This window comes from Cyrtonyx montezumae, unplaced genomic scaffold (genome assembly GCF_038088225.1).
Source record: "Cyrtonyx montezumae isolate F1298 unplaced genomic scaffold, pur_monq_1.0 scaffold_18, whole genome shotgun sequence".
Lineage (NCBI taxonomy): Eukaryota > Metazoa > Chordata > Aves > Galliformes > Odontophoridae > Cyrtonyx > Cyrtonyx montezumae.
The window spans coordinates 180,054-201,118 of record NW_027071914.1 but is presented as its reverse complement, the minus strand read 5'-3'; the positions used below and the strand labels follow the sequence as shown (position 1 = coordinate 201,118).

Here is a 21,065-nt window from a genome sequence, read left to right as displayed (position 1 = left end):
TCAGCTGATGTAACCAATGGGTGATGTTCTCACATTGTGAATCCTTAATCCATTGAACTCAGGCCTGTGTGTCGGCTTCATTTCTTGGTGACTGTAGGGGTTGATGACCAGAAACATGGTAGACACGTACAGTCCTGTGTTTAACTGCATTCCATATGTCTAACCACATATCTTTGCCCTAGATTGGTTGGGCGTGGATAGCCCATTCCTGGGTGTCCCACTGTGCAATCCGAAGAGTGAGCCCCTGATTCACAGCCCAACTATCTGTGCAGATATTCAGGATACCATCACCAGGTTCTTTGGTTATAACCATCTGCAGCTCTGCTCACTGGCTACTCTGACCATCCCCCTCTTCAAACTAGATTGTGTCTGTGGCAGGATGGTACGCTACTGCTCTCCACTTGCTTGGGTTGCCCTTGCTAAACCCATTTGTGTACCAGGCATCTTCAGGAATGGGATATTTTCTCTCCTGGATGAGATTCTTCTCTGGTGGAGCAACCAGTATTTCTTTTAGTGCATCACTATGATATGTCACTGGGCCTAGGATCTTTTGAAGTTCTTCCTTCAGTGGTGATGAAGACAGACTTCTCCTTTGACTGAGATAGGTGACCCATTGTACCACTGTTTGTGCTTGGTCCACCCCTGTCTTAGGAAGGTAGGTCACCCACACCTGAACTGACTGGGTGGTCTTAACTATGATCTCAGGTGTTTGGGTAATTGGCTCTACCACCTGTAATGCAGAGTAGGCAGACAATAACTGTTTCTCAATCTTGTTATACCTCTCTTTTGCTCCATGCCAGACCTGAAACCAGAAACCAATAGGGGTCTGAACAGAAATCTGGCATTGCCATGGGTCCCAGCCAAAGCCATCTTGAGTGACATGAACATCTAATTCACCTGGGAGGGTATGGTTGAATATGCACAATGCCTGGGCTTGTTTAACTGCCTGTTTTGCCTGTTGATAAGCATCATGTTCCATTCTCCCCCAGTCCTACAGGACTTTTTCATGAGTTGCCCTTTTTTCATGAGTCTGTGTAATGGTCTCAGTAGCTGTGCTAAATGAGGTATAAAGGTATGCCAATATTCCAGTATACCTAAAAACTCTTGCAGCAACTTTGGTGTTGAAGGGACTGGGAATACCTGAACCTTATCTATGACAGCACTGGGTAGTACTTTGGTCTTTCCTGACCAGACTACCCCCAGAAATTTTACAGAGAGGTCTGGACCTTGCACCTTCTGAGGATTTATAGTCTATCCTCTTTCTTGCAGGTGGGCAGTTAATGAATCTGCCATCTGCCCTACCACCTCTAGTGAGTCAGATGTTAACAGGAGATCATCAATATAGCAACACAAGCTAACACTAGTAGGTTTTCCCCAATTAGCTCGGTCATGCACCGCTAAGTTATCATCATCCCACTTTTGCTTGGCAGCTGATTATGCTGATATAAAGAATGGATGGAGTGTGATGGCTACAGCATCCTGAAGTGTCAGCCCTAACAGCTGTTTGTTTTCCCTTCCTCTGAAGTGCAGTCTCTTGTACTGATTACGTACAGAAAGTCAAGTTGAAATCTAACACACACATGGACTGTAGGGTGAATACCCTGAATGAATAATACCCACACAATATAACAGAGGTGGACAGCATATTTTTGGATAGATTATCCAGATGGTATAAAGACGCACGATAAATTAGGAAGGGCTCACCTGTCACCAAAGGTTGAGGCTTGCCTGGAACTCCACACGGGAGGGATCTCCAACAAGAGATCCTTCCCCAATGGTGGTCAGCCCTTTATATGGGGCCTAGGAGAGGTGGAGTCAGACTACACCCCTTTCAGTCACACAGGTGAATTTCCTCCAAAGCCACTAAGAGGTTTAATATGGAAACTAAGATTCCGTAAACATGGGAAGGAGCCTATTGCAGGAATAGGTCTCTCATTGCTGCTGTGAATTTTTCTAAATCCAGGTTCTTGAACGCTTCTGCATATATTGCCTCCCTCATACAGAGCTCTCAGATACAGGTCTGACGGTCTTTCATCATCAAAGACCATAAACCTGTATGTAATGGTATGTCTGTCCTGTTCAGCCGTGCTAACCCTATTTAGACTTTTCTGTCCCATTGACTAGAACACTTCCTGCTCCTGAATCCTAGAGCTTTAATAACTAAGGTGGTATGCTCTCTCTGGATTTCTTATGAAACTGCTGTACAAAGTCCATTAATTGATTTGCTGCATATGGACACACCGTAACATGCAGCTGCATCCGAGTAGGGGGCCACTGATCAGGGGGCACCCCTGCTGGTCTGTCCTGTATCTTTTTTGTTTTTCAAGCTATTACAGAACAGATCTCAAAGGGATCCATTGTGGATGGGGCTTTGAGATCTGCTTTGGAAGGTTTATCTTCCAGATCACCCAGGTCCATTGTTTCTGAAACCTGGGTGTCCTCTACTGAAATGGTACGTAGTTATTTTACTGGGAAATTTTGATTTAGTTTCTTCACTGTTAGAACAACAACTAGGCATATTATCTTAATTCAGTTGTGCAAAAGTTGGTTTTCATTCTCTGAGTTATTATTTGTTGTTTCTTTTTTATTTAAGGCTGTGCCACAGTGGATTCAGCTAGCTGTTGCTCTTTTGTAATCAGTATATCCTTGCTTAATCCATTATGCAGGATAGAGAAAAAAATACCCCCCATAACCTGCAGGGGACCCCATTTTCTAATTATTGTAGCTAGTCCATAGCGTGATGATCCAAGAAATCCTGGGATCTGACCTGGAATGGTCTGATCTGGGTGGGGGGTGATGTTCTCACCTCTACCCCATTTGAAGATATTCCATAAAAAGGACATTTTAATGTTCAAGCCTGCCTGGCTTGCCAAATGTAAGGTGTGAGATTAACACAATGAGTAATATCAAATGGTATTATAGTCAAGATATTTTATAGATGCTATAGTTAGACAGATTATTGTGGAAGAGAAGAGACAACCAAAACAAAGGAAAAAAATGCTCACCCATGTCCTAGGCTCATGATAAAAAGACCCCAAAGAAGTAATCTGTAAAAAGAGATCCTTCCCAGTGCTGGTCAGCCCTTAAGTGGGGTTTAGGAGAGGTGGAGCCAGGCTCCACCCCTTCCAGTCACATAGGTGAATTGTCACCTGTGCTCCCATGGCTGACTCAGTGCTTGCCTCAGTTGATCAATCAGTGGTTCAGGCTGTGATGCAGTAGTTCCCATACAAAGCCTTACCTGCAGGAAAGCGTATTCTTGAAAGAGAAACTGCTAAGAAACAACTATTTTTCTAGGGCAATTTTTGGGAAAGGGCTGGGAGGAGTGTAAAGTTGCTCAGAGTTTTGTATCTAATTTGACTCTATTTAACTACGTAACAGAAAAGTTACTGATTCATCATTGGTGAAGGTAGCTAAGCTATAAACCAGTACCCATTTTCTTTCTGTACCTTGTGAAAATGGTTTTTGTACTATACCTCTGTTTTTTCCTTTTATGCTATTTTCACATTAGTATAGGCGAATCTGGGCCCTACATGTGCTGCAGAGGCAACTGCAGTGATGTTTAAATGATAAAATGGGCTGAGCTTCAGTTCTTCACTGTGTTCCAGTCTGTGAGGGGTCGTGTAGAGTGAAATCTGTGTGGAGTAAATTGTGCAGCTATACCTTAAGTTTATATCAGCCATATTAATGAATGAAATCAATAGCTGCTTAAGGTGATTGATATTCTGTATTGCCCTTCAGATTTAATCTTGTAGTCAAGAAAATGTCTAAAACAAAGGACTTGTTACCAAAGTTCACTGGGTCGGTTTCTACTCTGTAGTGCATTGGTAGCATAGAGGTGATGTTATTTTCAAGTATACTTAAAAACTGGGAAATTTTATTTCATCTTTGTATCTGGAGGTGTGCTGTTTAGAATATTAAATTAGTGGGAATTTAAGCTAATTTATATATATATATATATATATTTCTTGTTCTTAATAATAATGCTTTGGAAGCAAGTCCTCCTCGTTTTGAGTGGAGTTGCACGTACGAAGTAGAAAACTCTTCACATGTCGTTAACCTAAAATCATGTCTATGGAAAAATGCCTGTTTTCCAAACTTGTGTGTGGGATTGACCCCTGGGCTTGTCTTTAGAGATTCTGTTCTTTGTTTTATTTTTCAAAGGCATGAGTTGAGAATTTTGGACAGGTATTTAAACTGCCAATTGAAAATAGTTTTGTTTCTACCTTATTACAGTTAATAAAATGGTCAGGTAGTTGACAAGTGTTAACAGCTAGTGTTACATAGCTGATTTTCTGGCATGTTTCCAAATGACTGTTAACTAATAATGCATGTGGCTGAGATCTAAAATAGTGTCTTTGCTTTTTTTTTTGTGTGTGACTTTCATACTAACCTCACTGAACGAACGTGCACTGAAGGAATTGGTAAATTGTCCACTGCCGATGGTAAAGCCTTCGCAGATCCTGAGGTTCTCAGAAGACTGACGTCCTCTGTCAGCTGTGCACTGGATGAAGCTGCTGCTGCATTGACGCGAATGAGGGCAGAGAACAATCACAATGCAGGGCAAGTGGACAAGTATGTATTGATCACTCCTTGGTTTCTGAATGCTGGAATGTAAGTTGACATTTCTCACATCAAATTCAGTTTTTACAGTTAGTCCTCAGTAATGTATGTGCTGCACTAGCAAATAAACTGAAGGTTTAAGTACTGCTATATCAGGTTATTAGCTTTAGAAGTGTAACTCAAGCATTAATTTGTTGACTAGTGGATGTGCTGCTCTTCCTGTGTGCTAGGTAGTTGATTTCTTTTTTTCAGAAACTGGTTAAACTTTTCACTGTAGAAGAGTTGGTGATAGTTCTCTGTTTACTGCTTTATGTTTTATTGGAAACAAATGATTTAGTTCATAATATTCTCTTCCAGCTTTTAGTACAAACACAAAGGGTAGCAGTTTGTCCAGGAAACTTGGTCAGGGAACTTGGGGGAAAAAGAAGCTATATACCTGGTAACCCTTCATAGGCAATAATTAATGAGGACAGCATTCAGTTTCCATGACTGTAGAAATGAGAATTTGTTCTAGGCATCTGAAAGCTTTCCTCTCCATTGGTAATTTCAAAGCATTGTTTGGGGTCCTGGAGTATTTTCTACTTTGACAGATGAATAGAAGTTGTTCCTAAACTGCTGAGATAGTATGACTGTGCATACAGCTGTACTTCAAATCTCAGGTCAGAAATTTAAAGTATTTTTCTTTTTGTGTACATTTAATTTTCAATTATTATTGTCAAAATAGTGAAGTCATTATACTGCAAATATAAGTGATCCTGGCACTGGGTATTCTCTGCAGGTCAGTTCTCAGCTTAATCATCAGCTACTAGCATAGCTTAGTGCATTTTTGAGTGTCTTGCAAATGAATTCCTTTTCGTGTTTTCAAATAAGGCTTTAACTATTTTTAACTATTTGTCTCTGAAAAATTGAAACTTACGTGCTTTCCTGAGGCAGCCTTGTGGTCAAATGGATATATTCTTCATTGCAAGTAAGCTTCTTGATTGATTGTCTCTTTGACAGAAGAAAAGTAGAAGTATAAGGTATTTAATGCATCTGAGTATGTTAGTTTTTCAGATTTTTTTTTTTTTTTTTTAAGAAATGAGGTTCCTACTCTTTAACACAAATTATACCAGTACGGACTGCATTGCATACTGTCCACCAGTGTTTATAATGGAAGGCTCTCCCTCCCTGAAGCTCACTCACCTAGATCTGCTTAGTGTATTTTCTTAGGTCTTAGGGAAAATACTTCTCTTGGCAGAAGTTATAGATGTTCAAAGTAGTGGCAGTAGACTTCCTGAGCTTTTAGATGTCAAAAGCATCTGAAAATTTGCTTTAAATGCTCTTAGGATTGTATGAAAAGAAACATGATCAACAAGTAAGACTTTTTTCTTCCTCCAAGATGTCATTAGGTGAGGTAAGGATTCTTTGTTTGAAATGGCTACTTAAAGAGAAGAAATTGGTTTGTTTGCTTAGAAGAAAAAGATGTTCAGGTAGTGCAAAGAAGGAAATAACCTACTATAGGAGAGACAATGGTAAGTACGTTTGGCTTGTTGCAATAGCAAGTATTGGTGGTCACTGTGATACTAGATACTATACTGTTCACTTTTTGGCTTTGTCTCTACTGGAAATTTTCCTCTGTACCAGCAGTTTGCCATAGTCACAGCCAGTGTCTCTGGCATTCCACCAAAGTCTGAATAACAACAGCAAGGTTTTACCTTGGTGTATTGTACACACTGCATGACACCTAGTTTTGAGCACTGTTCTCTGTATGTAGCTTATATAAGAGCTTGAGTGAGTGAGCAAATGTGAACAAGAGCTAACGTAGACATGAGGAAGGTCTTTATTTCTGTTTTACCAGTGAAAATAATGTATAATGTGTACTTTTCTCTTATTAAAAAAAAAAAAAAAGCAACTGCAAGCTGTATTTCCTAGGAAGATGCGTTGAGTTCTTAAGACTTCTTCCATGCATAAGAACGCTACCCAGCTCTTTTTTGTGCTTACTCTGGCAACTGATTTTCCAGTCGCAGTTTGGCAGAAGCATGCTCAGATGGGGATGTAAATGCTGTCCGGAAGCTGCTGGATGAGGGAAGAAGTGTAAATGAACATACTGAAGAAGGAGAGAGTCTTCTTTGCTTGGCATGTTCAGCTGGATATTATGAATTGGCACAAGTAAGTAACAAACACAGTCACAACTAAGCCTTCTTGAGACATTGTTAAAGGGGTTTCTTTGATAGCTGAACACCATAACAATCTTGATTAAAACAGTTTTTATAACCCAAAAGGAGTAACAATTAATCACCTTAATGTGAGCACACTGATATTGGTTGTCTTTGTTAAAGTATATACCTTAAGGTTTAAGGGAATTGTCTGAGGACTGTATCATGTGTTTTTAAGATGTCTGTTTTTTCTCGCATTATTTTAGATGTAGTCAAGGTGTTCTGCCAAGCAGACATTGCAGTATTTGCAAAAAAACCCCAACAAAAACCAAAACAACCCCCCCAAAAATAAACAAAAAAACCCAACAAAAGGAGTTACGTTCACTCATTTGTTTTCTAAATCACATCTGTATCAGCATTGAATTAGTTTGGGTTAATATCTTGCTTTTCTACATGAGCATTCAAGGGCACAATTTATCTTTTTGGTTTAAGTGTTGATTCTCAGAAAGTGACCAGCTACATCTTTATTGTACAGGGGGAGAACTGTTTACCTGTAAGCTTGACCTAATGTGGGCTGTAGTCATTAATGTAAACCTACAGTTCATCTGCTGTCATTTTGGTTAGTGAATTGCTCTGTGACATTTGAAACATCAGTTCTGTACTGTAACTTAATATTGATTTTAACAGATATGAATAAATGTAGAAAAATAGCATTTCCTTAAGCAGAGGCAGGTAATTATGTGTTGTCTTGAGAAGTACCATTGTTCTGCATTTCACTGCTGTGGGTATTAACGCAAGGGGATTTCATGACTGACTGGGGAATCATTGTTAAGCTCCACTGAACGAGAATCAAAATGTCGGTACTAGAATTTATTCACTCTAATAATGAACTTTTTTTCTTTAGGTGCTATTGGCAATGCATGCAAATGTGGAAGATCGAGGGAATAAGGGAGACATAACTCCCTTAATGGCAGCTGCCAGCGGAGGCTATGTAGATATTGTTAAACTTCTCCTTGTTCATTGCGCAGATGTCAATGCTCAGTCTTCAACAGGTAAAAAAAAATGAACAAAACTAGAGCATAAGCCAGGTGTTTCTGTTCTGAACTTGAGCGTTTTTGGCCAATATTTAAGTTAAAGTACATGTAATATGAATGACTAAGAATAGGCTAGGTACATACTGGATATGTTTAACAATGGCCAGATGAGGCTTTAATGACAGCTTTTAATGTCAACTGTAATGGAAAGCACTATTCCTCAGAAGGCCACTGTGGTATTAAATAACCAGAAAGATACATCAAGTTCAATTTTTCTCATTTATAGAATCTAAAGTTGTCCCATGGGCTTCTTACTGGATGTATTTGATCAAGACCAGTTACTTTGGTCTGTTGCATTTTCCCGAAGCAGTACAGCTCTTTAAGCATTGAGTGTTGTCCACGTTGCTGATGCTTGACCACAACCTGACTAACCTTGCTGAGAGTATTAACCTGCATCTTAATTTTGCTAAGATGGAATTATTTTTATTTTTTAAGTGGGTAACATTCTTTTTGTCTTGATATTTAGTCATTAAGTAGAACTTGTCCTAAAATTGACAGTAACATTTAAAACGTGTTCACGTGTGATTGTCATTTTCAGAATCAGAGTTTAAACTTGTAATAATTTATTCTCATCCAACCAATAGAAGTTTTTCAAGGGATCGCTGGGTACTATCTTAAAACAAATAAAAAATAAAAAAGCCACACCAACACAAAAGCAGACCTAAGCCCCAGCAAAACCAAAAAACCCTCAAGAAACTCACACAGAAAAAGATAAACGAGTAATTTTCAGTTCTTGCGTGCTGAAGTAGGAAACTTGACAATCAGAGAATAAAATGATTATTTTGAGTATTTCGTAAGTGTTAAAGCTTTTTCATATTATAATTGTGTTGAAGATATTGCCTGAAGTACCTTTACTGTGACATAAGAGGCTGCTCCTAGTGGTATACTTAGTTTTAAAAATCCTGACAAATTACTTCATTTTCTGTATTAGGAGTGGGGAATGGAGAGGTCTTACATGTAACTTCTTCTTCTCTGCAGGGAACACAGCGCTCACTTATGCTTGTGCTGGGGGCTTTGTTGACATAGTCAAGGTGCTATTGAAAGCAGGTGCTAATATAGAAGACCATAATGAGAATGGGCATACCCCCTTAATGGAAGCAGCCAGTGCAGGTCATGTTGAGGTTGCAAGAGTATTGCTGGAATATGGTGCAGGAATCAATACTCACTCCAACGAGTTCAAAGAAAGTGCACTTACACTTGCATGCTACAAAGGTATTGTTTTGTACGTTGTTTTGTGTTTTTTGTTGATGAAATTTATTTCTGGGTTTTATCTAGCTAAAACTTCCATCCAAACTTTTGATCCAGTACTTTCTTATCTGTTTAAAATGGATGTCAGGGGATGTTCTTCCTTGGTGTAGTGGTCTGCTTGTATTCAAATGTGGTGGACATATGCGGCATGCTGGAGCTGAAATCTTGCGAATGGCTATGTCCAAACTTGTGCTTTGACGCAGCACCACTTTCTCTCCCTCCACTCCTGCATTCACTATTTCATTTAGATTCTCCTCACCAATGACCTGCAAGTTTTGAAAACATCTATGTTAGTTGTTAGGAAAATGTTGTTAGATTGGATTTTTCTATGATAATTGGTGGGAGTAAAATGTTAGTATTATTACTGAATACTCTTTCTGTAGTGTAATTTTGGAGGATGTTTTGAATTGTCTATTATGGCCTCTTGTGGACTTAATTTATTTTGCAGTTCAAAGTTTCTACATAAAATAACTTTGATTCTGTCATGGATTTCCTGCAGCATGTAGTAATAGTTCATTATGAGAATGGAACTTTTGGATATGTGTGGAGGAATTTTCCTGTTTCTTTCACTGTGAAGTTAGTAGGGTTAGTAGTGATGTAATGCAATATCTTCATTGACTGGGGATTTTCTGGGTCATTTTTGGCAAGACAATTAAGCTACCTTATTTTCCTATCAGTTTGTGTAAAGGAAAATCTGGTTTTGAAGGACAAGATTTATCTGCCAGTTGGGAGGATGAAATATATAACTTGTTCTAGAATGTGTCCCTTACAACAGAAGCCGTAACAGATTTGAGTTCGAAACAAGCTTTGCTAAAGTTCAGTAGAAATTTTTGAAAATAGTGTAATATGTATGTGTATATCTACATCTATATCTGCACATAAAATCATACTGTGTTCCTCAAATTCTCAGAAATATTCCCCAAGTGCTATCAGTAACAAGCTTGAAGCTCAGATCTACATGGGCCTGTCTTTAGAAGCTAGATAACTCCCTTTTGAAAACTTACGCTGCTTTGGAACACTTAAGTGATATGTCTGTATACTGTTGAACAAGGAACTAACACATTCTTTCATAACCTGAAGTCACAAGGAAATGTTCCTATGGTATAAATTAGAGGTCTGTTTTAATTTCATTGAAAAAGACAATCTAACATTCTCTGTTACTTTTCATTAGAGGTTTTAGAGTGGGCTTGTGACTTGTTTCTAATAGTAAGCAATGAAAATCTAAATTATTTCATTAATATATTGTCTGTAGTACTAAAGGCTTTTGCAATTAAATGCTTATTTTTATCTGTTTCATTTGAAGGCCATTTAGATATGGTTCGTTTTTTGCTTGAAGCTGGAGCTGATCAAGAACATAAAACAGATGAGATGCACACAGCGTTAATGGAGGCCTGCATGGTAAATAGCCTTTATCTGTACTGGTGCTTCTTCAGTGAGAGAGAAATAGAGGAGATGATAAAATGAATTGAGCCTTTGATAACAATCCAGTTTGGGTCTGCAAGTGAGTGTTTCAGTTCCTACTGTAACCAAAGAGTCATAGAACCATAGGGACTAGAAGGGACCACTGGAGACCATCTCCAGACCAACCCCCTGCTAAAGTGGATTCCCTAGAGAAGGTTGCACAGAGAAGCATCCAGTCAGGTCTCCGAATAACTCCAGAGAAGTAGTTTCTACCACATCTCTTGGCAGCCTGTTCCAGTGCTCTGTCACCCGCAAATGCTCCTTATGTGAAGTGTAGGGATGAGTAATTTGCAATGCCATTGGGTAGTAGGTTGAGCCCAAGTCGCTGTTTCTTTTGCAGTATCCTGTCTTTGTCTTTATCAATAAGACCTCAGAGATCATCATGGTATATGCCTCCTAAAAGTGCATTGAACTGAATGACTAATGCATTACACTTATCCTTTCTCCAGTATGGGAAACAAGTGTGCTGTGCATAGACACAGTTTATTCTAGGTTTCAGTTCAGGTGCTGTGAATTTTTGCTTTGAAAATTAAAGTAGGAGAAAATTATTTCAGTTCTTAGTTCCTTGTTTTCATAGGGTAGCGTAGAGAATGGAAGAAAAAACAGTTTTCTTCCAGTAGGCAACAACGTTTAGAGGAGGGCACAGTATTCCAGTAGTCTTCTGAGAGCATTAGGATCAATTGTTCTACTGCAGCTGTGATATGATGAGGCCAGTGACCCAGATGAGATTATAACATCTTGTGTTGAAGTCTTCTGGTGGTAGTGTGCTAGGTGTATGGTATCACCTAAAGGAGACTGCAGCATTTAGATTCAATCACTTCTTTACTTTCATTGTGGTAGTCTAAGCAGTGGGTTATGAAGGAGGCTATGAATAGTCTCTCTTGCAAGACAGACTGCATGGATGGCCTATGTATTGTAATTTTTGAGTGTTTCAGACCAGTTTGCATTGCAGTATGTGTATTTAACCTTTAAAAGCAGTAGAACAATTAAAAGAGTAATTTCCATTAATCACACAGAATCACAGAATTGTAGGGGTTGGAAGGGACCACTGGAGATCTTTGAGTCCAATCCCGTGCCAAAGCAGCTCCCCAGCCCAGGTTGCACAGGTTAGACGTCCAGGCAGGTCTTGAACATCTCCAGAGAAGGAGACTCCACCACCTCTCTGTGCAGCCTGTGCCAGTGCTCCGTCACTGCACTGTGAAAAAGTTCCCATGCATGTTTGTGCAGAACTTTCTATGCTTCAGTTTGTGATCATTTCACATCATCCTATCACCACGCACTGCTGAGATGTGTCCCACCTCGTCCCTTTGCCTCCTGCTCCTTAGATATTTATAGACATGGATCAGATCATCTCTGAGTCTTCTTTTTTCAAGGCTGAACAGACCCAGATCTCTCAGCCTTTCTTCATAAGAGAGGTGTTCCATGCCCTTTATCATCTTTGTAGCCCTCTGCTGGACTCTTTCAAAGAGATCTCTCTCTATTTTTGTGCCGTGGAGCCCAGAACTGGACACAGTACTTCAGGTGAGGCCTCATCAGGGCAGAGTACAGGGAGGATTGACCCTTTGAAATCCTGATTCCAAGTCTTCATTATGAAGCTTTTTCCTTGTTATCTTCTACCTACACTCTTAGAGAAGGGAACCATTCTGGCAAATTATTGTGCTTTATGCCAGTCTCCACAGGTTTTTTAACCAGTGGGTTCTGAATAGAAATACAGGAAACTGAAGGGTCTGTTTTTTCTTCAGCAATTATATTGTAAGTGCCTTTGAGTTATGGCACTTACTTATGTTCTTATAAAGTTGGCATGCTACACCTAAGGTAGTATCTTTAGTTAGAAGGATTTGTTGCTGGCTTTGGACAGCTTTCCTGAGAACAACAGCCTATCGTTAGTTGACAGACTTGGTTGCTGTTAATCTCTCATTACCTACTACTTGCTTCATTGTTGACTTAAGAAAGGCAAGCACTTTCAGGAGTTGCCGGTTTGATATCCCTCTTTCCCTCTTTTCTATCATGGCCTTAATTGATTGAGTTACTGTCTGGGAATTCTGATGAGATTGGAATGGGGAAGTAGTAGTTCACTTGAGGTTACTGTTTTTAATGGATAAGTTCCTTAGTTTTGTGAATTGGGATGAATTATGAGTAAGAATTCCACTTTACAATTCTGCTGAGGTATTTGTGCCCTAGCCCAAACAAATCTATGTTTAACTTTGGGTAGAGATGTGTTCTAATATCTTTTTTGCCCAACTTCATTTCTGTTTCCTTCCAAGGAAACAATAGAGATACATATACTTATTACCACTGAAATTGACCCTTTTCTTGGTTTTCATTAGGAGGAAGTGTTCTCTTAATTCTGTAGGAAAGTCTACCACCAGGTGTTGGGGGTTTGTTTGAAGAAATAATGTTTGTTTGAAGAAATTGAGGCCGAATCCCAGGAGATCCACTGTGTCAGGACACAGCTTTGTGAGGATTGCAAAATCATCAAATCTTTCTGACCATTTCTTAGTTCCTAGGGTGTATTCAGAGGATTCCTGTATCTCATTGAGCACTGTTTTCATTACCTGGGTCTTTTATCAGCATAATTTGTATTCATTTTCAGTTTACCAATTTCTGTTCTCTGCGTTCCAAAAATTTGGGTCCCATTTCAATAAATACCGTGAGAGGGAAAACAGTAAGGATGTTTCTTGTTTCCAGATGACAAAACTTATTTACGTTTGCCTGTCCTCAAAGGTATTCTGGCTCTTTACAAACCACACTTTTAAAACATATCTTTTTGATATTTGGAAGGAACTTTGAGGAGTTTAATAATAGTTTCTGGTGAAGCTAACAGCTGCATTTATATATTTTGATTGATGAGTCTCAAGCAGACTGATATGGCAGTCCAGATCCTCTTTGTCGTGCAGCAAAGATCAGTTCACCCCAGAGTACTTTTCTCAATCGTTTAAGATTTATTCCAGCATTTCCTGCTCCTTTTAAACTACCTGGATGTAACCCACATAAGTTCTTCTGCAGGTATCTTTCCAGGATACAGAAACTTCCAGTTGGATTTTTTTTTGTCTGTAGAAGCTGTGAGTCAACTACAAAGAGAAATCTTTTTTTTTTCACTACTTGTTTTGAGATTCTGTCATGTGTTGGGTTTACTTGTGGAAATTGATATCTTTGTTATCTGCATTGCTTTTGTGCCATGTGTATTTTTCTTGGTATTTAAGAATATCTTACCTCACAACTCTCCCACCTCTTCCCAAGAAAGGAAGGAAAAAAAAAATCTAGCTGTTTTTTGCTGTGCACTGAAATGTAACATAAGTGTAGGTAGAAATCTAAATATCAGTTTAATCCGAGTGTTATAATATATAATATGTTATATATTATAATATAATAATAAAAATAATATAATAATATAATAAATATTATATTATAATAATATATAATAATTGTCATAAATGGAACCATCATAAATAAGACTTCTCAAAATCATTTTCAGACCTAGTGCAATGGTAGTTACTACTACAGAATAAATGAGTTTGACAGTTTGTGATTTTCATCTCTTTTTTAGGATGGACACGTGGAAGTAGCACGCTTGCTTTTAGACAGCGGTGCTCAAGTGAATATGCCTGCAGATTCATTTGAATCTCCTCTCACTCTGGCTGCTTGTGGTGGACATGTGGAGTTAGCAGCTCTCCTGATAGAAAGGGGAGCTAACCTGGAGGAAGTCAATGATGAAGGCTATACTCCTTTAATGGAAGCTGCTCGTGAAGGCCATGAGGAGATGGTGGCATTATTACTGGCACAAGGTGAGAGCACTATTGTTTCTTTAGCATTTGTTATGGAACATGTGGTATTAAGTATTCTGTGCAAACTCGTCTTACCTAGTATGTGGCTGTCACTGCTTGTTACTGTAACTGCAGAACAAAGCTAGAACACCTAAGCTGCTGAGGTAAGGAGCATTCACCTTTCTGCCCTGTCTGGCCATTTAAAATAACAACTGTTTTGTTTCCCAGGGGCAAATATAAATGCACAGACTGAAGAAACGCAGGAGACAGCTCTTACTCTGGCATGTTGTGGTGGGTTTTCTGAAGTAGCTGACTTCCTTATTAAGGCAGGAGCTGATATAGAACTTGGTTGCTCAACACCTTTGATGGAAGCTGCTCAAGAGGGTCATCTTGAACTGGTGAAATACTTGCTGGCAGCAGGTATGTGCTTGGTACAAATCTTTATCCCACAGACATTATGGAACTGATGTTCTATATGATTTAGAAGATACCTTAGCTCGGTGACAGTACTGTTGTAACATGAAACTATCCTCAGATATATAAAAGAACTAACAACAATCCAACTTTCCCTGAAAGGACAGGATGAGAGTTGGGGCTGTTCAGCATGGAAAAGAGAAGGTGGCTCTGTGAGACCTCAGAGTGGCCTTTCAGACTCCTTAGAAGCATCTTTTGTGATAGGACAAGGGGAAATTGTTTCAAACTAGAAGAGGGGATATTTAGACTGGGTATTTAAAAAAAAAAAAAAGATGTTTTTACCATAAGAGTTCTGAAGCATCTGAACAGGTTGCCCAGAGATGTGGCAGATGCTCTGTCCCTGAAGACATTTGAGGTCAGGGTGCATGGGCCTCTGAGCTCCTGACAGAGCTGTGAATGTCCTTGTTCACTGCAGAGGAGTTGAACTAGATGGCCTTTGAGGTTCCCTTGCAACTCAAATGGCTCTACTCCATGATATGTTCCGCTTTAATATTGTCTGATACTATTAAGAGGAACATGCCTTATGGAATACTGGTGTCTGTTGCATCTCTAAGAAATACCAATTCTAATTAGGAAAATTGTTCCCAAGATTTTGGCAAAATGTTTATATATTAAAGCAAGCATTACTTATGCTGCTCCTCTGTTGACTGAGCCTAACTGTCTACATGCAAATAATCTCCCTGAATAACCAGTGTATTCAAAATTGCACCTTGATAAAAAGCACGGAAGACAGATTTCTGGAATGTGCTGAATTTCTTCATTATAAAGTATTATAAAACTTAAATCTTATGTGAGTTTTATAGGGGTGAAATGATGCTATCAGTTTAAAGCTGGTAGAGGCCAAAGTACAATAATTAAAGGAAAAAGTAAAAGGAGCTGCATTTTGGAAATCTTTCTTGTAATGGTATGTAATTTATTTGATTGCTGTTAGTTCTAAGTATAAAATTTGCTGGATTTGTCATTCTAAAAAGTAATGCTCACTGCTCATCAAATGACAGTAATTCCCAACTGTGTCTCTTTGTACAGTGATACCAGCATGTGACACCAGTCGCTAGCTCACTTGAAGCTCTGCTTGCACTGCACTTATACTGATAATGTAGAAGTTAATAGAGGAGCTTTGCTTTGACATCAGTTAGTCTCTAAATATCTCTCATGCCCAATAAAATTCAATAAATAAGAAATCGGGTAATAACACACCTTTTTAGAAGAACAGTGTATAATTTTCAGGTAGCTGATAAGTACATGAAACTAATAAATTATTTCACTGACGTGGTTTTAAGGAAAATTATTTTAAAGAGCAGAAGAAATGAAATTTGTAGAAGAACACAATCTTGTAACATTAATAGTTATTCGGTGAAGAGCATTTAGTCTGTCTTTCCTTGGCATGCAACTACCTCTAAGGTGGACAGTCTGGACAACCATCTGGATTCACTATTTGAGATAGAACTGAAATTTCTAGTGCTGTAGGGGAAGATTTAGAAGTAAGTGAGCATGTAGGTTTAAGTGCTTAGAATGTCAGTCAAGCCTCTTTTAAACCTTGGCAGGACAAGTCTTCTCAGAGTATTTTCACTGTGAAAGCAAATTTTTTTTAACTGTATGAGTGATGCCCGTATGATGTGGAAGTTGTTGGCCTCTAGGATTTAGCTGCTGTCGAGGATAAATAGTGCCTTGACTTCTGTGTTTTATTTCTGAAACAACTTGGTATTGTGATGTCCAGTAATAAAAAAAAATGTGTTTCTAGGAGCAAATGTTCATGCCACCACAGCAACAGGAGATACAGCATTGACCTACGCATGTGAAAATGGACATACTGACGTTGCAGATGTGTTGCTTCAAGCTGGTGCTGATTTGGTAAGGTTTCTGCTGCATCTTGTGGAGAAAATCTTTGGTTTCTGACTTAATGCCAAAGCTTATTTGCTTGTAGAGCAAGAATATGATTCCAAAAATTGAGATTCTTATGTTCTTATATGGATGTAAAAAGAGATGGGAAAACTTTTGAGAAGCCTGCATTTTCTGCTTGGTCTAAAAAGGAAAAATTCTAATTAACTACTGATCTCTTAAGTGAAAAATTTTAGCTGTCGCTTACATTTGTTGTGACAGTTAATTTCATTGTGTTCCATATATTTTATTGTCTAGCAGGATGTATTTCCGCATTACCTTTACTTCTCATGCAACTTATTTTTTCGTGAACTTCTTGGGGTTTTTGTTCCACAGCTGTGAAATTAAAATGTTTTGTTACTTGGAGCTTTTAATACTCTCTTGTTAATTCTAAGGTTTTTTTAATATACATTTTTGTTGTAGTTGTCAAAAGTTAAACTAAGTACCACCTCTAAAATGACCTGCATAGTATGGTCTCTTTTATTTGTTTCAGAAATCTTTTCTTTCTTCTATTTTTATTTCTGTATATTGTTATCTTAGTGTTTTTGCTCTATGATGCTTTTAACCATAACTAAATTATCTTTTTTTTTTCATTCAGTTGTTTTCACTTTTCTGTCCTGTAATGAGACAGGCTATAGTGCTTTTTCTGGCTTCTAAATAGGAAAAAGCAAGTGATACCTTAGTGTACTAAAGTAGTTCAGGAGCCAGAACTATTCTTCTTTTCTTTTTCCACAGTCTGTTTTTGTTTTCTTTTCTTTTTGTTGTTTTTTGTTTTGTCTTGGTGGAAGTCTTTCATTATTCAACATTCACATTGATAAATATAAATAAATGAATGCTGTAACTGTGAATTAATAATATGTTTGCTCTTTGTGAAGATTCTTCTTTCAGGCCTTACTAATTTATCTGCAGGAAAGTTCTAGTTCATAATTATCTGTTTCTACCAGGGAGGAAGGTCATGTTAATTGTGGGAGGGGCAGGAAAAGCTGGGGCTGGAAGAGGCTGGCACACCTTCTGTGTTAGTTATCAAGCAGTAACCGCTTTAGTAGATGTGAGATTAGTTTTCCTTTTTGGTTTTACTGCAGATTTAAAGAATATGTGTGTTCTTTGTTGTGAAAGATGTATTCCATAACAATGAGGAGCACAACTGCAAAGCTTGAAACAAAGGAACATAAATCACTGTGCATAAGCTTTAAAAAGGATATAGTGGTCACTGCTTAAGCATTACTTAGAATTATTTACAATTTAGAATAATTTATTTTTTCATCTCTCTCTTCATGTGAGTGGGTAATATGGGCCAGTATTATGCATCACCTAGATGTGGTTGATAATGCTGAGAAAACGCATGCCTTTGTAACCTAAAGGTGTTTTTACTGCACTTTACTACTAATCGAAATGAAAAGCCATCAAGAAAGTTATAGTAAGGAGGTAAAGTAAGTGGTAATTGGCTGTAGCCTACCCAAATAGTTGCTTATTATTGGAGCACTGATTTGTATGTGAAAAGACTTGCTTTAATATAATATAATATAATATAATAATATATAATAATATATTTAATATAATTTCCTATTTTTTGGATTGTCACATTAAGTAACAGTCATAAACTTAAAAGCTAATTGCAGTCTGTAGCATAGATATGTTATGCTTCAGTAATTCTATCTTAAGAGAGAAGGAAGATGTGTCAGAAGCCATGTGACAAAAGGTATAATCATATCTGAACAGTAAAGATGAAAACTGCTTAGAACAGGGAAACACCTGCAGAACTGCAGTGATAAGTTACTGTAGATGCCTCAAGTTTTGAACAGTTTCCTTCAAATCTCTGCATTGCTTTGCTTCTTTGGAAGGTGTGAACTGCTTTGAATAAATTTGTTATGTTTATAATAGTTCTGAGGTAGGCTTCGTAAGTGTGTGTTACTTTGACTGGAATATGAAATGCCTTCTTTGGCAGTACTCTAGATGATTATTCTAGATTTCAGTGTTCATTTGTGGTGTAAATTTGATTAGATGACTTCTAGTTGTCACAGGACATCTGCAGTGGGGTGGGGAATTGCACACTGATCTAGTCTGTTGTTGCTCTGTCTGTCTTCAGTTTGTCTGGTTTATTTTACTTTGTTTTTGTCATTTGGATACTGCAGGTGAAAATACATTTTCAGTACCTTTTCTTTCTCTGCTTTTTCATGCTGTGACTGTAATAATTTCTGAGATGGCTTTCATTAGTACTTCATTCTTTTCCAGAATCCAGCTTTTCCCTGGGTATAATGGAGTATTGACCTTGTGTTCTTTTTTGAGGAAAGCATTGATTATGCCTGTATAGTAAAAGAAGGCAGGGCTGAGGGCTTGTGTTGGAATGCTAGGAGAAAGGGCTGTCATTGGTTCCTATCTGCACTGCATCTGTAAGGTTTTGGGTTGTCAGCAGCTATGCTGGTATATGGGCTGTGTTGCAGTCCACCAAGGCTGTGTTTGCCTCACACAATACTGGGAGTGTGCAGTGGACATCCCTGGGCTATGGGATGAAGTCTTAAAGTTCTTCATGGTACAAAGGCCTCTGAGATCCATGGACACTACCTCTGACATCATGTCATCTGTACTGCCCATTGGAAATGGTCTCCGGTGCTCTTTGTCATTCAGGACAGGGCCAGACCTGTGCAAGGAAGAGGTAGTGTGAAAATTGTGGATCACAGGCCTGAGCTTGTTTCTTAGCCCAGTTTTATTTACCGGTAGTGGTGTAGCCTGTGCTGAGTTTTGTTCTTGATACTTCTTGTTTCATGAGACTTCTGCATTCTGTGTGTTATTTCACACCAGGAAGGCAAGGAGCACCACTAGTGAGACTTTTTCTTTGGTTCTAGATTGAGGGAAAAAAAGTTGCTCCTCTCTTCTTCCCAAATGTTTTCAAATTAAAAGGACAGTAAATACTGGCTGCCAAGATCTGTTATAATCACTTCTCTCATTTCTTCCCAATTCAAAACCACTACTTGCAAGGCATTATCTGCTTTAAGTCCTCAAATCTATTTTATTTTCTCAAGTCTCTTCTCAGTTGCTTAGAGGTCAGGACTGTGTGGGATTCAAGGTGGAGGCTTTGGGGCTTCAGTTCTGAGGAGCGTTCTCTTTCAGGCTGCGCTGATCACATTGGCAGAAAGCAGATAATGTTTTTCAGGCAGCTTCTTCTACTGTGCTCAAAGAAAACTGAGCTCTTCCAACTTTGCTGAAGTTATGCACCCCACCTTCTGTACTAACTTCTGTGTGTTGCTCATGTCCAGTGGCATTTTTGTCAATCTGGAAATAGAATCCTGAGCCAAAATTCAAGCAAGTGATTCTAGATCGCAGTACAGTATTGTTTGAATTTAGAGTAATTATTACCATTATGCCTCTACATAAAACATATGTGCTTCCTGCAAGCAGAAAACTTTTTCTTTGCAAGATTATATCTTCTGGCATAGATATCAAGTATGTCATTAAGTCCAGGAACTTGTTAAGATTTTGTGAGGGCTATGCTAGATTATTTAAGCAATATGGCTTTATATAGGTACCATGAGAACTAAAAGAAAATGATGTCTGGGATTAGTGTTCTTTGGTCTGTGGTTAGTTTTATCACAGAAATTTACTGTGGGAAATAATATTAGAAGTTACCAATGTTAGATTGTCTTTTTCTGTCTTCTGCAGAGCTGTTCACGCATGGTAATTTGACATCGTTTATGGTCTGACTTCTTACCAATTATTTTGATGCTTTTCTCATGAAGCTCTTTAGGAGATATCTTACATGTCCGTAAAGCAACAAAGTTTGCTTGTAAAAATGTGTAGCAAAATAAGTTTGTGTGGCAGACCTACACCATGTCAATATATCCATCTTGAAATTTGTTTGCATTTCCTGAGCATACGAATGACTTTTTATGAGGCATATCTGAAGACTTCATATTATGATTTCATCCCTATATTAGTTGCATTCTGATTCCTTTATTGCAAGCAGAATTAAAGACTTTTGGGTCACAGTGAATTTCTGCTACAGGACAAAATGTAAATTATATTTGATTACAGATTTCTTGACAGGACAAAACACCTACTTGAGATTTTATGATTAGTTAGGAGTAAAACTTTGGAGATAAGAACTCTGAAATATGATTCATTAAAACTCTTTATTTAAACAATACTGTGGCTTATTAGCATCAGTGAAAAGTAACCAGTGCTTCAGTAATAGTTATTTACCTGTATGACACAAATTTCTGAAATCTCAAAGGTGAGAAATGTTTTTCCTATCAGAGATGTAATTTTTTCCTGAGTGTACCAGCAGATATCTTACACAGGCTATGAGCTGAAGTGAAGATGTACATGTTCCCTCAGAAACTGGGCTAAGGTCTGTAAAAGTCAGAAAGATAATTGGTGATACTTAATGAGGTGCAATATCCTGCTTTTAAGTACTGAAATCTTGAGATTCGTATCTCCTTTTTGAAAACAAGACA

The 21,065-nt window shown here is 38.2% G+C and overlaps 1 protein-coding gene across 13 annotated transcripts in view; it reads left to right on the top strand.

Annotated features, from left to right (window-relative positions):
* ANKHD1 (ankyrin repeat and KH domain containing 1) overlaps positions 1 to 21,065 on the top strand; it is a 140,280-nt gene that overhangs the window by 53,894 nt on the left and 65,321 nt on the right. For all 13 annotated transcript variants that reach the window (XM_065734391.1, XM_065734384.1, XM_065734389.1 and 10 more), the window contains exons 3-10: positions 4,416 to 4,572; positions 6,561 to 6,708; positions 7,600 to 7,747; positions 8,768 to 9,001; positions 10,341 to 10,435; positions 14,046 to 14,283; positions 14,491 to 14,682; positions 16,478 to 16,587. In XM_065734391.1, coding sequence (XP_065590463.1) covers positions 4,416 to 4,572; positions 6,561 to 6,708; positions 7,600 to 7,747; positions 8,768 to 9,001; positions 10,341 to 10,435; positions 14,046 to 14,283; positions 14,491 to 14,682; positions 16,478 to 16,587 — 1,322 coding nt within the window. The remainder of the gene's footprint in view (positions 1 to 4,415; positions 4,573 to 6,560; positions 6,709 to 7,599; positions 7,748 to 8,767; positions 9,002 to 10,340; positions 10,436 to 14,045; positions 14,284 to 14,490; positions 14,683 to 16,477; positions 16,588 to 21,065) is intronic.